The sequence below is a fragment of the Gouania willdenowi genome, chromosome 15 (genome assembly GCF_900634775.1).
Source record: "Gouania willdenowi chromosome 15, fGouWil2.1, whole genome shotgun sequence".
Classification (NCBI taxonomy): Eukaryota; Metazoa; Chordata; class Actinopteri; order Blenniiformes; family Gobiesocidae; genus Gouania; species Gouania willdenowi.
In genome coordinates this window covers 19198881-19215632 of record NC_041058.1, presented here as the reverse complement: position 1 = coordinate 19215632, position 16752 = coordinate 19198881, and the positions used below count along the sequence as shown (strand labels likewise).

General features: G+C 36.5%; 1 protein-coding gene across 19 annotated transcripts in view; it reads right to left on the bottom strand.

Annotated features, from left to right (window-relative positions):
- The window catches only part of dst (dystonin), a 119692-nt gene extending 103904 nt beyond the window's left edge, over positions 1-15788 (bottom strand). For 14 of the 19 annotated variants that reach the window (XM_028468248.1, XM_028468254.1, XM_028468251.1 and 11 more), the window contains exons 1-4: positions 15445-15788; positions 15158-15189; positions 13209-13397; positions 10064-10277 (exon numbers count right to left, since the gene is read on the bottom strand). In XM_028468248.1, coding sequence (XP_028324049.1) covers positions 10064-10277; positions 13209-13397; positions 15158-15189; positions 15445-15628 — 619 coding nt within the window. In that variant the 5' untranslated portion in view covers positions 15629-15788. Of the gene's footprint in view, positions 1-5359; positions 5482-6766; positions 7013-10063; positions 10278-10367; positions 10487-10529; positions 10767-13208; positions 13398-15157; positions 15190-15444 lie in introns of those variants that run through there. The other 5 variants (XM_028468270.1, XM_028468263.1, XM_028468260.1 and 2 more) reach the window with 5 other exon arrangements.
- Positions 15789-16752: the final 964 nt, after the last annotated feature.

Genomic DNA, 16752 nt, shown 5'->3' with positions numbered 1-16752 from the left:
AAAAAATGATGAAAAATCTACAGTATTTGTTTAGCATAGCAAAAATCTAAAAGTAAAAAATAAAAAACAAACACACAATGTTTCTGAGCAGTATTGACCCAAAGCTCTTTAGTGGCAGAGATTTATGTAATGATTATGTCACAAAATAAAGGCTTTTGGGATTTATGCTTCTCAGTATTTCCAATAAGTTTGTCAAATACTCCTCTGCTTTGTTGATGGATTTTGCACTCTACACTTTGGGTCGAAAGTCATTTTTAAACCAGTCTAAAGGGAAATATATTCATACGTTACATTTTAGTTCTATTATCCCGTCTCTTTTTACTTTCATCATCATTACTCTACAATTTCATCAGTAAACATTTCAAAGATGGAAAACTTATACTACAATCTCATCAGGTTGTATAATATACATTTTTGCCAAATGATAAAGGGTTTTTTCTTAATTTACATATACACTACCACTCAAAGATTTTAATTAGAACACCCTAATTTTTCCAGTTATTTATTGCAATTCAAGTAATGCCAGTCCAATGAATAGTTTGAAATGGTACAAACGTAAGTACTGAACAGCCAGAGGTAAAAAAAAAAAAAACTGAACCCAAACCCAAAACTGAAACATAATGTACATTTCAGAATTATACAAATAGGTCTTTTTCAGGGAACACAAAGTGGGTTAACAATTTATGGCTGTTCTGCAACAATGAAGGTTGAATCAGCCTTAAAAGCTGGTGCTACTAATTCCTTCAGGTGTTCCAACCTATCTTGGTTACAAACAACCCCCTCTGTCTGCATAAAAGCAGTGTTGGAAGTTGGAACACACTGTGGTACCAGACCCTCATGAGCACCAGCTGAACAGTATTGTTCATGGATTCCATGATTTCTTTTTCAACTCAAATTGCTTTCATTTCAGAGTGCAATGACACAATAAACTGATTCATTATCTGTAAAAAACTGTAAAAAGTGTGGTGTTCCAAGACTTTTGTCCGCTAGTGTAGATATGTAAGCAACCAGAGCAACTCTTTTCAAAATAGGGAAAGCAAATGTGTTTTCCATTGGTCATATCAGAATGTTTTTCAGCCACTGTGCTATGTATGAGAGAGAAGGGTGGAGCTGCTGGACTGGGAGAGGAAAAGAGCATGAGTCAGGGGAGGGATGGACACGCACGCACACACAGTGTGTGAGAGAGAGACTCAAAAGATGATCTCATATGAGAGGAGGAATTCAATCATGCTGTTCTTCCCCATCACCATGACAACATATAAATACAACATTGAGCATCACAATCACACATAACCACTGAAAAGCCTTTTTTTTTTTTTTTTGCTTTAAACCCCTATTAAAGATCTGAACATTACTTTATTACGTTACAATAAATATTTATTAGACCATAAATATTAAATGCAATCATGGATTTAAGATAATGGAACATACTAGTTACATTTTGGGGAATTGTAGAATAAAGTACTCTCTCTTTTTATAAGATATCTTTTCTTTTGCATGAGTTGTAGATTAGTAGTTTGATAAGATAAAGAATAAAAAACAAGCCATCAAAAACACGTTTTGCCAGCATGTTGCTAAAAAAAGAAAAATAAATATCCTGACCTTAAAGCTTTTGAAGTTTCCCAGCAGCCTTTATAAAATTACTTAAAATCACATCCACTGTATGTTTATTGTTTCTACTGTTTACATAATATACTATATATATATATATTTTTTTTTTTTCTTCATTATATTTGTATTTTTTTATTTTTTCAACTTATACATAAGCATTTGACACCTTATCAGTCAGTTTACCGTACAACCTCCCAGTGTGTGTGTATAATTATTAGGTTTTTTTATATATATATATATATATATGTATATATGCCACTCAATGCCTTTCTAATTACCACTCTGGATTAATAATTTTTTTTCTGTTTCTGAATCTACTGCGTATTCTATTTATTTCAAACAAGAATTAAGAACATAAATTATATAATAATAATAATAATACAATTTTTTGGTCTCATTCATCAATACTGGAACAATCCTACATACATATGAGTTACTTTATACAGAAGCATATTGTCCACAGAGGCAGCTTGGTCTTTGTCTTTATGCGAGTGTGTGTGTCTGGGCGTGTGCATCCATGCTTGGCTGTTTGAATGTGATGAGTGGGCTGACGACATGGAGCTGAGGGGCTGGGCTGGCCACGGCTCTGTAGGTCGGACAATGGCAGTGACTGTGCAAAAAGCACAAAGCTCTCTCACTCGCTCCACTGTTAAACATATAGTGGAATATGCAAACTCAAAAGTAGTTTATTGTTAATACTGAGGCATTTTGAGGGTTTCTGCAACTGATCCACATTTTTATGAACGCAGACCAAAACAGTTTTTTTCCTCACAGAGACCGACCACACCCTAGGACCAAACAGAGAATGCTCAGCATCTGAAAGGCTAAGTCAGGACATAACTAGGGTTAGGGACCAATTTTCTTTTGGTCGCCAAATGATTAGTCCTCACCAATCTCTCTCTCTCTCTCTCTCTCTCTCTCTCTATATATATATATATATATATATATATATATATATATGTACATATATATTTTTAATTACAATACAGTTTGGGAGTTTTAAAATAATAAAAAAAAAAATTAAATATGGTGTTTGTTTAGGATTTCAAGACTTAGCTCATTAGCTATAATGAATAATTATTTTTTTAAAAATGAGAAACTAATTTAATAGATTGTTCTGTCGTTTATTAGTAGTATAAATCTGTCAGGCCTTCACCTGTCTGAAAATACTGAATTCACCTCCTGAAAGGGAAATATCTGTATACATGATAAGTAGCTAAACCCTCACTGACATTTTTTGGAACAATATTACACATTTCCACAATATTTTTCCCTAACAACGCGAGGCTGAAAGTCTAGCGTATAGTGTAGCAAATGGACAGATATGTCAACTCTTGCTCAAAATCTCATGCCATGGATTCTTGAGTGATTTCAGCATAATATTTCCTTCCCTAATCCAAAGCATAAAAATATAAAATTAATAACAAAAGTAAACTCATATTAAACAAGTTTGACTCAATTTTAGGAAGTATAATAGCCACTAATGATGTCTAACTAGGGAAAGCCAATGAAACAAAAACGAAACAATAATAGTTATACTATAAATCCTGGCAATCACAATCTGTTTAGAGTCTTCAACCTCAAGTTACTTAACCACAGGTATACAAGAATAGAACTTGTTATAACTATATGGGTATTATTTTAGATGATTTTCATGAATGCATTTGCTCAATATTACAATAGCTATTAAAAAAAGGTCAACTAAGAGCAGTTAAAATACTCCATGATTTGTTTGTCCCGAAAGTCCATCTCATTTGGGCCGATGTGAACACAAACAAAGTTCTAGAGCGTTTGTTTTGGCCAAACTTGGGGCGTTTCCAATCGAGGTCTAAAGCGATTCGGGTGCGGCGTGAAAACAAATGCTCTCGGCTCTGACCAAATACAGGAAGTATCAGAGGTGACATAGAACACACAGCATTGTGGATGGGCAGGAGAATGTTCATTGAAAGTTGGAAATGGCGCACAGTCAAACTTGGAGCAATGAGGAGGTTGAAGGCACTCATCGACCTCTGGACTCATCTCATATCTTAAATCTTATAAAATTATCAGCTATTCTCCGCCTATTTAGCCTGTGTCCGGGACCATACCAGTGTGTAAGCAGCCTAAGAGTCATCTCGAAAAGAATAAATATTCTGCCCACAAAATACAATCATGCTTTGCTCATATAATAACACAACTTATGACACATTGCATCTTAAAAACAGAAGGATCTCCAAGAATAGCTCCTAAACCACTAAATATCTATGCATTAAACATTTCCCAATGTCATCATCAGCTGTTGAGAAATCCTACCAGTTTCATGAACCTACCAAGCAGGCTCAGAGAGAACTACATAATCCCTTGAAACTACCGACCAGAGGTTCTGTTGTTTGCACTTAGGAAACAATGTCTTTTACTCATTGCTTGAGTCCACTGCTTTCTGTTTGTAAAAGCAGCATTGGGTGTCTAGTTTTCACAGAGCAGTACCTTTAATTGTGTTGTGAAGAATAACACTTTATCTGTGAAGATTGTTTTACAATACTGAAGCAAATGGATCTGACCACACGCTGCTAGAACTACTCCAGAGCAAAGTCCCCCCAAAAATATTTGATTTTAGAAATCTTTATCCATTCTAGAGAGCTAGTTCCAAACCTGGTTGACGGACATAAGGTGGCGGTAAGCCCGGACAGTTTTCCACTTTATTGCATCTTGAACCATGCAGTTCTGAATTAACAAAGAAACTTGACCCAGAAGTATTGGGTTTCCAAAACACTACTTATCCATAGAATTCCTGCATTAAAACAACTATATCCTGTTTTTGAAATACATAAATTACACTCACATGAGCTATGGCCCACAACCAAAAAATAACACATTAGATTATGAGTACTTAACTCATGGTTGAAAATCAAATTTATCCTATCATCTATCTTGATTTTTAAATCTGGCTTCTTTGAATGCTTACTTACATGATCCTCTGTTGTCTGGTTTGTTTGGTTTTGTTTGCTTGGTGACTATGTATCACTGGGTCATTTGACTGTGCTTCATTGATACTCTGAGTGTCACGTGAAAAGATGCTCGGGGCTCTGTTTGTTCACATTAGCTCTAAACAAGACAAGATGAAGCCGTTTAAAAGCTTTTTCAACAACAAGTCGACAAAAATAAAAAGTCTTTTTTTCGGAAAGAAGAGAAAAAAACAAGACAGATATTACTAATAATATTTGTCGTATATTCGTCATCTTCCTCTTTCATATGCTTCGGTGTTAGAATCTTCTGTGAAAAGAATGTCCAGAAATGTTAAATGTTCTGTGACTGAATGTTTTTCACTCATACTATTGTTTTGTACTGCTGCGCACATCATTCACTCTATAAGTCCATAGACAGGTTATTGATAACAATGTTAAAAACACTTTATTCACTTACCTCTCCCTAACTGACCCCTAGAATATCAACAATGTTGTTTTTTTTCCACTCACTGGTGCAAGCATTAACTTTTTTCTCATGCCAAGAAGCTAGTTGTTAATAAATCTGGAGGAGACAGTAAGACTGTAGGTGTGTTTGCAAAGACAAATGATTAACCCGACAACAAAAACGCAAGTTTCTATTTACAATCAGTCTAAAACCGATGATACTATGTAGAACTGTACCGATATTGATTGTAAAAGTTCCTTGCGCATAAACAGAAACAAAAAAAAATGAAGTGTCGATAAAGCACAAAAGCCAAAATAAACGGAGGCGTTCATAAAGATAGCAGAGGAAATTGCCTTACCCTTTCTGGTTGGGTTCATTTTTCACATAACAGCTGTCGAGGGGTCAAATTTCACCAATAATCAATACTCAGACAGCATCTAAAAGTAAATCGACGACTAGTATGGCGAGTATCTCTAAAGATAAGTTAGCCTGTTGTTTGTTTCAAGTCTTCTGCCTGAAGTCAACAGCATCAGAGTCCAAATGATGCTAACATCACATGATCCCTTTAGAGTCCAGTCAGGGACTTTAATAAGCCTATACCACAGCTGACTGTCCCTGCTGGCTAAAAAACTCAACAGCTGAGCGAACAAACCAACAGCACAGCAGTGCAGACTATGTATCAGACATTGTTAGCTTGTTTCTCACCCAGCAGAGGCAGTGAAAGTGTTAATAAAAAAAACAGCGCTGTCACTTTGAATTGGGCTCCATTGCATCTCTACATGCTAGCACACATTAAATACATGTACGTTGGCTGTGATAGAGACGCAGAGCAAAGTTGACCTCATATGTATGAAAGGGTTTACTCTGATTATTGAGATGGTCCCAAATGGAGTGGACATATAAAGACCCACATGAGCCCCTCATTACGACTGGGCGATATGACCCCAAATATTATTAACTCAAAGACAATTCTGGGTTAAATTTGCTGATGCAGAAAGCCACACAGGCACATTTATTAACAAAAATGTATTAGCAAAAACACTTTTGGCTTTTTCCTCCTCAAAGGGACAGCACGTGTGAGTGAGTTCTGTAGTGTGGCATGTTTTACGGTGAGGTCTGGGTTAGGAGGACGCACTCTGCAATCCATCTAACTGGGTTTTTCATGCTGTTCTGAGAAGTAGTGAAAGCAGCGACTCCTAAAATTACCATATGAGTTAAAAAATAAAAATATATCGATATACACGACATTTTAATTATCGATATTGCCAAAATAGAAACCTCGATTTATTGCCCAGACGTACCAATTATGTGAGGTGGCTGTCATTGTCCTGCCTAGAGACATGTCTGTTATTGGCTAATCTGAAATCTATACATTGTTCAGTAATTTAAATAAACATTATTCCTCTTGCCCAAAAACCTGTTTCTTTCAATTTAGTGTCTGATTAATCAATTTTAATTAATTAAATACAAGCTAGTTATGTAAATAAAATCATCGAATTCAATAATGAACAGTGATTACACTAATCCAATATAGTCCATGTGTGTGTACTACACAGTTTCAGCCCAAATATGAAGTAATGGAGCAAAATATTTACATTTTTCCATTCCAGTTAGAAGCAGAGATTACTGGACTGTCAAGCCTCAATCAGACAATATTATCTCCATCGGCACACACACACACACACACACACACACACACACACACACACACACACACACACACACACACACACACACACACACACACACGCACAGTTGATCCTACCTTTATATTTCTCCAACACATCTTCATAAGCCTGTAGATATTCCTGTTCGTCTGAAAGCACATAACCCTGCGGTGCGAACTGAGCCATAACCCGGGGCTTCGCTCACTGGACAGTCACCAGCGACCGACAGGGACACGCCGTGTGCGCGTGTGTCCGTGCGTTTTCAGTGTGTCAGTGTGCATGCGAGTGTGTGTGTGTGTGTGTGTGTGTGTGTGTGTGTATATGCGCGCGTGTGTGTGTCGTTTGAAAGGCAGAGTGGTTAGCGCAGTTGTGTGAAAGGAAACGCCCTAAGACCCGCCCATGTCGGCACTTTGACCAATCAAATATACTTCCGCTGTAGCCCGCACGAGATTGATAGGCTTGGCTGCACTGTGAATACATACATAAATAAATAAATAAATCACATCAATAAGACCCTAAACCGAGATTAAACTCGTTTTAAATATGATCTAATTATTCTTTCCACCCCTAAAAAGAGAAATAACACACACTATTTAGATATATTTAAACAAGAAAACAATTCTTTAGTCATAATAAGCCAAACCAATAACAACTTTTTTAAATACTTACGGCAGTTTTTGCTGCTTTTCTCACTCATGACTACTTTCAAAGACATGTAATGGAAATTTGTACGTCTTTTTTTTTTACCTGCCAAATAATGAATAAGAGTAGAAATAATCTACGGAAAATTAAATTGTGCATTACATCACATATATATCACATTGTACTGTCCAGGCTGTCTGATTTTCGAGTTGTCTGTTTTTTGTTGTTTTGTTTTTTAAATGTACTTTCTGTTGTATACAACATCAACCTGCCAGGGACTACAGATGGAACCTAGCCTGTGGCTACAATCTGGCACATTTACATATGTGTCTATTAATGTGCATTGTCCCTTGTCACAAATACATGCATGAATAAATAATTAAAACATGTTATTTTCGTATGCCTACATTACAAATACCTAAATATCAAGCTCTCTTATAAGAAAGTATAATATAATATGATAATAATGCCAATAATGATAATACTTGTATCTACAATGACTGCAAAAAAAAAATTCCTATCCAAATGAGTAACTTTAGCAGAACTGACTTGCACAAGACCTCAGTCCCGACTTCACCAATACTTCCTGAAAGACGGTCACAAATTTCTATGAACACCAATCATTTGATAAATTCCTTCCAGGGGATTGTTACAGCTGCAAAGAGTGGGCCATCTCTAGAATAAACCCAACAAATTAAAAAGTGGGATTCAATCAAAGTGAATGTGGCAGACATCCTCCTTTTGGCACAATCTTAAAGACCCAACAGATTCCCAGCAGGACACTTTGCTCTCAGACTGATGATGGCTTACTGGATGGAGGCTAATCACTCCGCTCTTCCCTCCTGTGGATCAGGCAGCTTCACTTTCACCAAAGTATAGCTACAAACAATCCTATGGGAGTTTATTACAATGTCATAGTATTAAAAGTATAATAGTCAAGTTGATAAAATATAAATCATGTGGCTTTTTACGACAGTGGTTCCCAAACTGGGGGGCAGGTCCCCTAGATTGGACATGATGTCCTGGCCAGGGGGCCATGAGGGATGTCAGGTAGCATGAAACGAAGTTAAAGAAAATAAAATTTATTTGCACTCAAGAACTTTATTATTACTGTTTTAAAATATGGAATTGTGCATTTTGTTATTTTTATGAGTTCTGAAGAAGAAGAAGAAGAAGAAGAAGAAGAAGAAGAATCACAATTTTGACCTTATTAACTAAAGGTAACATTTTTACCCATTTTGTTGAGATGAGGGGCTCTTGAAAATGTTTTATTCTTCAAAGGGGTTCAACAGAAAGAGTTTGTGAACCACGGGTTTAGGTGACGTCAAAGCATGTTCTCTTTATTTATATTGGTTTAGGTTTAGGGTGTGGAGGATCCTTTCTGGTACAGAGAGTATGTAATTAATACTCACTCCACTCAACATTGAACTAGAGCCAACAGTTCCTATTGTGTTTTTAACTCTCTATAGTCCTACTTTATACCTTCACCTGGTCATTACTCTGTCTGAATCTGGTTCTCTAGAGATTTCTGCAATTTAAAGGGAGTTTTTTTTTTTTTTTTTCCGTTCCATGATCACTTACTGACATAATGTGTAATCACGTCACTTATTTATGAACAACCAAGAGGTGACATTTAATGTAATGCCCCCCCCCCTACAATGAAACTAACTGGAATGAATAAAACCAAATTATAGGAGAATGAAAGAAACATTAAATATGAAACAACAGTCATATCACACAAAGACGCTTTGTTCTCAGTCTGAAAGTGTGTCTTTGTTTAATCAACTTTCAGATAGTGGAGCTGTCCTTGAATTCCAATAGGGAGGGGGCATTAGATTACAGACAAAAGACTGTTTGTGAATCAAACTCTGATTTATTTATTTATTTATACATTAAATATTACATCAATGGATAATGATGCAGCTTCAGGCAGGGGTGGAATGGCCATCTGATATACCGGGCATCGTCCCGGTGGGCCGTCAACCCAAAGTGGGCCAGTTTGGTCCGCTACATTTTATTCTGTTTCAGGTCGCCAAAAGTGGCAAAAAACTTAGCAAGAAAAGTGTGAAAAGTGACTAAAATGGGACAAAACCAGTCAAGGGTGGCCAAAAAAATGGGCAAATAAAGAGGAACCAGGTGGTATGCAATGGCAAATGGTAGCTTAAATGGGCAAAATGTGGCAAACAATAGTAGAAAAATGTGGAACAAAAAGAGGCAAAATGTAGGGAAAAAAAGGAAACAAGTGGTATTTAATGGGAAAATGATAGCTTATTGGGATGAAAAGCGGACAAAAAAATTAAAGAAAGGTCAAAAATTGGATAAAAGTGTCAAAAAAGGGAAAAAAGGATATTCATTGACAAAAGGTAGCTAAAATCTGAAAAAAGTTATTTAAAAAGGGCAAAAATGGGACAAAGGAAGTAGCAAAATAGCCAAAGAAAATAGGTAAAAAGGAAGAGGTTTAAGTTTCCCCTTGATGACATAAAGACATGAAGAGCCACATGTTGAGAATCACTGAACGGTTTCTACATGGTGTCTGGACAGAAAATGCCAGGGCTGAATTTTAAATACCGTCACATGTGCCTCATTAAAAAATAGCCTACGTCACTGTGAAGTTGTTGTTGTTTTTGTCCTCAAAAGAAACCTAAATGTGACACCAGTATTCCCCATACACACCTATATTTGAGTGTCTTTAACCCTGACTGTTTTCAGCAGATGATAACATAACAATAGAGATCATCAGACATGCTGCTTACCTGCGATCCTGAGCACGGCTCTCTCAGCAGGATCCAGCACAGACCCTCCCTGGATCTTCCTTTTGTACCGCTCATGTCTGGGTAGGTTCCAGGGTAGGGTGTCTCCTGGAGCCGGCGATGCGGACCCAGATTTAACACTGTAGTCATCATCATCCGATATATCCGCTGAGGAAGACATGGAGCAGTGGAGGGAGAGGTTCCCAGAACTGGAGCTCTGTGAGACAAAAGGAAAGATGGAGATGATGCTTGTTATTATGACCACACATAATGAGCAGCATGTGTTTTTTTTTTTGTTTGTTTTTACCATTTCACCATCGCGGGTCAAAGTGCGTGACATGCAGATAAGAGAAGTGACATGAGGTACCAGCTCACGATGACCCATAACAATGAAGGAATGAGCCACAATCTAGTCAATGTTTAAATCAATAGTATCTAGCTCCCCCGCCAGGTCAACTATAAGACTTACCACTGAGTACATGGCGAGACTGTCTGTCTGTCTGTCTGTCAGCTGCAAAAATGAAGAATCAGAAACAGTCCATCCACACAGGCTGTTGTTGTTATTAGCCTCCACCCTACAGACAGCCCCACGTTCCTAGGGGAACCACGCCCTACGGGGATGCTGCGGTCATCGGACTATCAGAGGACGGGAGAAGGTCTAAACCTCCACAGGGATGGAGCAGGGATAGAAATAGCAGCCAAAGCGGTGCTGTAGAGCCGCGACTGGAACATACGCACTGCTGAATGTGTAGGAAGGTAAAGAGCAGCAGCAGCAACAGCAGAGAGAGGATGGAAGAGGATGGAGAAGGTGGAGCTACAGCGCCATCCCTGCCAGCACAGGCTACAGATAGAAACAGGCGGTGTCTTAAAGGGGAGGACCAGGCATAGTGAAAATAAAATAAATATTAAATTCTATTTAATCTTTATTTAATTAAATAAATAAATAAATAAATAAATAAAAAGAAAAAAGGGGGAAAAAAGAGGAAAACGTTTTTTTTTTTTTTTTAAATAAAAATAAATAAAAATTAAACTAAATTAAACAAAGTAAAAAAATAAAAGAGATTGAGATTGAGCAACATGACAAATAAGGGCTGAGGCTTCTTATAATAAATGATTTAGTCTTTGCTGTCAAAAATGCAACGTTGAACAGCCATCTGAGTTAAAATAAACTTGAAATACAATAAAATAATTCAATCCAATTCAATAAATTAATGAAATTCAATAAATAATAAAATACAATAAAGAAATAAAATAAAATTAAATAAAATAAAATTAAATTAAATTAAATTAAATTAAATTAAATTAAATTAAATTAAATTAAATAGAATGGAATGGAATGGAATGGAATGGAATTAAATTGAATTGAATTGAATTGAATTGAATTGAATTGAATAACAAAAATAAAATTAAAAAAAACGGTTCAAGTTTAAAATTGTAGCTCTGTGGAAAATCTCAACACAGTCCCATGCTGCTGTATACATGACTAAGCTTTGGCTAAGCAAATCAAGCTAAGACACACCTGAGATTGAGCAACATGACAAATAAGGGCTTCTTATAATAAATGATTTAGTCTTTTCTGTCAAAAATGCAATGTTGAACAGTCATATGAATTAAATATTTCATTGCTGACTCACATGTGATCTTTGTAGAGCTACAGTGATTGATATGAAGCTACAAGTTTTATGAATTATTTTTTATGAATGAGTTTCCTGTGTGGAATCACCAAAGCATTAGGAAAAGTTTCATTGATAAGGAATTCTTCAATTCAATTCTTCAATCACATTTAGTCTAGTTTGTTTTCACATACTGTATATATCCACTTTAATAAATTATAAACTCAATTAATAAGTGGATGGTCAGCATTTTTTATTGTGACTTTTGAAGTAATATGTATTTATTTATTTATTTATTTGTTTATTTATTTATACATACACACACTAGTTTGAAACTGAAGTGTCATGCTAGAACTGTTTGATATGCGCATTTAATGAAACACTAATTAAAATCTACTTAAATTACTCTGTTTTGAAACCATAAGGTCTGGTTTATTTCTGCACAAATCGGTAGACCATGCTGCATGTTATAAATTATGCATAATAGGCTCAGCTAGGTCGGCACTATAAATGTGATGGGCACTTACAAGAGACTTTGTGCGCTCTCGTCTTGCAGCTGTCATAACCTCATCCATTCAACTGATCTCCCTCTACATTATCCATCCATGCATCATCTATACCCACCCAACTTGTTCAGGGTCACACTGCGTTGTAGTCCATTCGAGCTAACGTTAAGTACATTGGAGGTTCATCCTGGAGTTAACTAATAGGTTGTTGGACTGACACCAAGACAGAGAAAAGTCTATTTAAAAAATCCACTTTGCACAGCACTTTGCTTTTGCACTTTTTTCCATGTAAAATGTATTTTACAATTTCAGACATAAAGAGGAATTTGTGATGGACAATGAAAGGTACTAAACAAACAGCATCAAGACATTGTGTTGGGAAAACTGCATTTAGCCAAGTATTAGTTTTGTCTAGCATCAAAAACAATGTTATCCCTTGTCAGCATCATTGCAACACTGCAAACAAGTAGAAGCTTAGCTACCTTGGTTATGTCACAGTGAATACAGCATTAAAAGCTTAAGATGTTTTCAGTCGGATCAAATGTTGCATATTCAATATTAGATATATTCAATCCCAAGACACATTCATGAAATAATAGGATCTCAAATGCATCATTTTAAATTGAAATTAAACATTCAGTCAACAAAGCTTCTCCTAGACTCTGTTCTCATGCACTAGAATGATTTAGTAATGTCAAAATAAAATTGTGTCCTCATCCCTCAATTGAAAAAATCTGTCTCTTTCTGCCATAAGGAATAGAATACTAATCTATGGCAAATTGTGTGAGTTTCATGATATAAAAGACATGACTCTTCATTCGGTCACACATGCATGAATCATGATGATTATTAACCACAAGAATTGAAAAGCTTGAAACGCATTGTATTTTCTTTCTTTCTTTCTTGTGGATGCACACACAAAATTATCCTCTAGCTTGAACATGTCTCTCGCAGTGTCAGAGAAAACCATTAACTTTGAATTACTGATAGACTCTAGTGGTCAATAGTATAACTTAAATGTGTACCTACAGGTTTTCGTGTCGGGGTGACCTGCACAGTGTGGTAAAACTCTGGTGGGACTCTCTTCTTTGCTTTGCGCTTTCTGAGAGTCGATGGGGGATCTGGTTCACTTTCAGGTACTTCCACCAGCTTGGACTTTTCTTCTGTTACTCGTGCATGTATGCTCCTTCTTGAATGGCGTGGACTGTGTCTGAAGCCCTGGAAAGCATGGACACGTCAAACCAGAGGGAAAATGCAAGGGCTTCTAATTTTTTTTTTTTACAAAATTTAGTAGATTCAAAGGTTTAAGAGCAAATCAGTCTCACTCAAGAGAGATATTGCAACATCAATATCACATGCTGGTTACTGATGTTGGAATCCCAACTCCAGAAGGATATGTTTCACTTTCATTGTGACATCAAAAAAAAAACTTCTTCTTTAATATGTTATGGTTTAATTTATTCAGGCAACTTTTTTCAGGAAATTTGATCTCCTGACATGTTTCTGCTGCCAACTGTCAGTCTTCCTCAGAGGCATCTAGTGATTGATTTGATGTATCCCTACTTTCATAAGAAAAGCATCAAAGCATGTCAGGAGATCAAATTTCCTGAAAAGAAAAATGTTGTCCGAATAAATGAAACCTAAACATATTACTAAAAAAAAAGAAAAGAAAAATGAACTCTGGAAACCTCTTCTTTGCATATGAGGCACAAAGCTTTTCATCTGGAGATGGTTTGAAAACAAGATGATGTTTCACAGCATAACTCTGGCCTCTAAAATGCCCTTGAATATGATCCTGAATGTGCGTTAGCTACAGTGCTGCAGACCAGCAGGGATTTAGTATCCTGTGGTTCAATAACATGACCCACAACTAAAGTAAAAGGGAAAGTCACATGTTTTTTAAACAAGCTGAAAGACTAACTTTACAGCTCAAGTACAATCCCATACATTTACAACTCTTTGTCATTTTAATTTGAAAATCTATGCTAAAACTATATGCACCTATTTATTTTTTCATTATCTAATCTTTCATTAAATAATTTCTCAGACTCAAAAAATCAAATCAAAGATGTTAGACTCATTAATATAATGCATATAATCAATTAGGTTTCTCTCAATGATTTTTATTAGATTATTGCTAGGTGTGTCCTAATCCAACCACTGTTGATACAATAACAATATAGCAGCCTTGCTGATCGATGATGCCAATATCAATTGGTTACAATATTATGTGAATTATACATACTTTAATTTCTTATTTTGTAGAAAGTTAGAAAAGGCTTGATCAAGTGATGTTACTGACAGAACAATAGTTAGCAACAGTAGGTATGAGAAAACTTGTATTATTAATCAAGGGGCAGTATATAGATTTCAATCAAAATATTATATAGTTGAATAAAACAAATAAAAGATAAATTAGAAGACCAACAAAAATAAGGGAAATTATATAAGAGATTTGGATGTCCCATTCTGACAATATCAGATTGGGACAGTATTTATTATTGGTGCCATTATATGAGTTATTAGGTGAAATTATGAATTGAAGTTGAAAGTATAGGATTTTTATTTGAAAACAGAATAAAATTAACTAATTGTTTTCCACAAAAAAAAAAAATCGAAAGAAAATAAGCTATTTTACACTTAATTACAGTATGGGAGGAGATCATAAGGACACGACGTAAACATCCAATAGAGTGAGTAAAACTGCAACATCACCAGTATAATTTACTGGTGAGCTGTCCTGCACATGCGTAATAATGCGCGTCAGGACTGTCCTATAACCTCTCCTGCAGCACGAGATTAAAGTACACACTGATGGGTTAATACTGCTGTAAATAGTTGTAGTAAAACTTGAATAGGCCTCTATTGCAAACACGATGAGATCACTAAATGACATCATGATACGTTGCAACACTTTCTGAAAGTGGGATGTGAATAAAAAATAAATTAAAAAAAACAGCAATGTAAAAAGTTCCTACCTCTGATCGGAAATGATGTGATCGGAGGCCAACTTGGGGGGGAAAAGAAGAAATTGATCATTAAAGCAAACACATGACTCATTGCATTCTGAACTTCTAATGTAATCTAAAAAAAAAAAAAAATGACACGTCATATTGTAGCACAGACTGAATCATTATTGCGTTTTGCTCGATCGCAGCATCTGACAGGTCAAATTACACGTCTATAATGGTTTCTGACCTCAAAGATCCATAAACACATATAGTAATCATGTTAATGTATCATGAGACTGCGTTACGTTACTCACCGCGGCTCCTGGAGCGTCCGGAGAGCACAGATTTTATTGGATGTTTGCCAGTGCGAAGCCTCCGATGCAGGCAGCAGAAGAATAAAATCGTCGCAACGGTTGCGAGCAAAAGCAACAGTATTAGCAGCGCGCATTGGACACTATAGGGCCTAAAGAGGACCAAAAACACCGCAGCGATCATCATAGAAAGGAGAGAAGCTCAGACACAGAAACAGATGCGTCTCCTACTCCCTTTTACTCCCTGACTGCTGCTGCTGCGTCAACGCTGAGGATGAGGAAGAAATAAAATACAGGCTGTCAGTGACAGAACAGACAAAAAGCATCACACAGCACAGTGTGGACGAGGACGTGTCGGTTCACAGGACACTCCACAGTATTGACATCTTTTTGTGAGGTGGGATACAATGCATGACTCAGCAGACTCGCAGGTTTTTGTTTTTTTTAATTTATTTTTCCAACAAGGGGGGAAGAGTCAGCAGATTCATCCCCAGGAATCACAGTCATCAGCAGCAGAGTGGTCACTTCTCTATAGAAACACAGAAACATGAGAGAAAACCTACTGCAGCCAAGCCCAACAGGACCAAATCATCCACCCATTCATCCATACATATACATAATTTACCATATAAAGCAACTAAATACTGCTCACTTTAAGAAGCAACTCAAATTATAGTATGGTAAATTCATATTCGTAAAAGTATTTAATTGTTCTTCAATTTTCTAAAATCAGTGATGTTTTCTTAGCTTGTTAGTATTAGTATAGCATCTGAAAATGTTTTGTGGATTTGATTGACTTTTTTGTATTGAACTGTTAAAGGTGCAGTCTGCAACTCTCAGATCGCTCTCTCCCCCTCCCTCCCTGCTGCTCTCTTGCCCTGCCTCCAAACTTTCCAAAGTCCCTCTCTCAGAGGAGCTAACAAGCTAACGTTAGTCCGACAGCAACATCACAGTAATATAACATGCTCTGTTAAAAGCAATATTACTGCTGCGCTTCTCTCTCTCAATGTGCACACACCTCAGCAGCAGCAGCAACACAGTGTCACTGACAGCAGCCCACAGCAGCTGCTGTGCGCACACAAACAACACATGCACCACAGAGTTCTAGTGTAACAATTACAAATCAAACATAATGTAAATCAAACAGCAGTAATTATCTTTCAAGCAGAAAAGTCACCAATTCCATCTTCTACTCCTCCAGACCATACACTGTTAAAAAGACGGTGCTCAAGCCCGGAGAAAGGGGCGGGACCTGTGAGCAACAGCTGTCAGACAGTCCATCAAACACAATCCTGGCTCTGATTGGTTCTT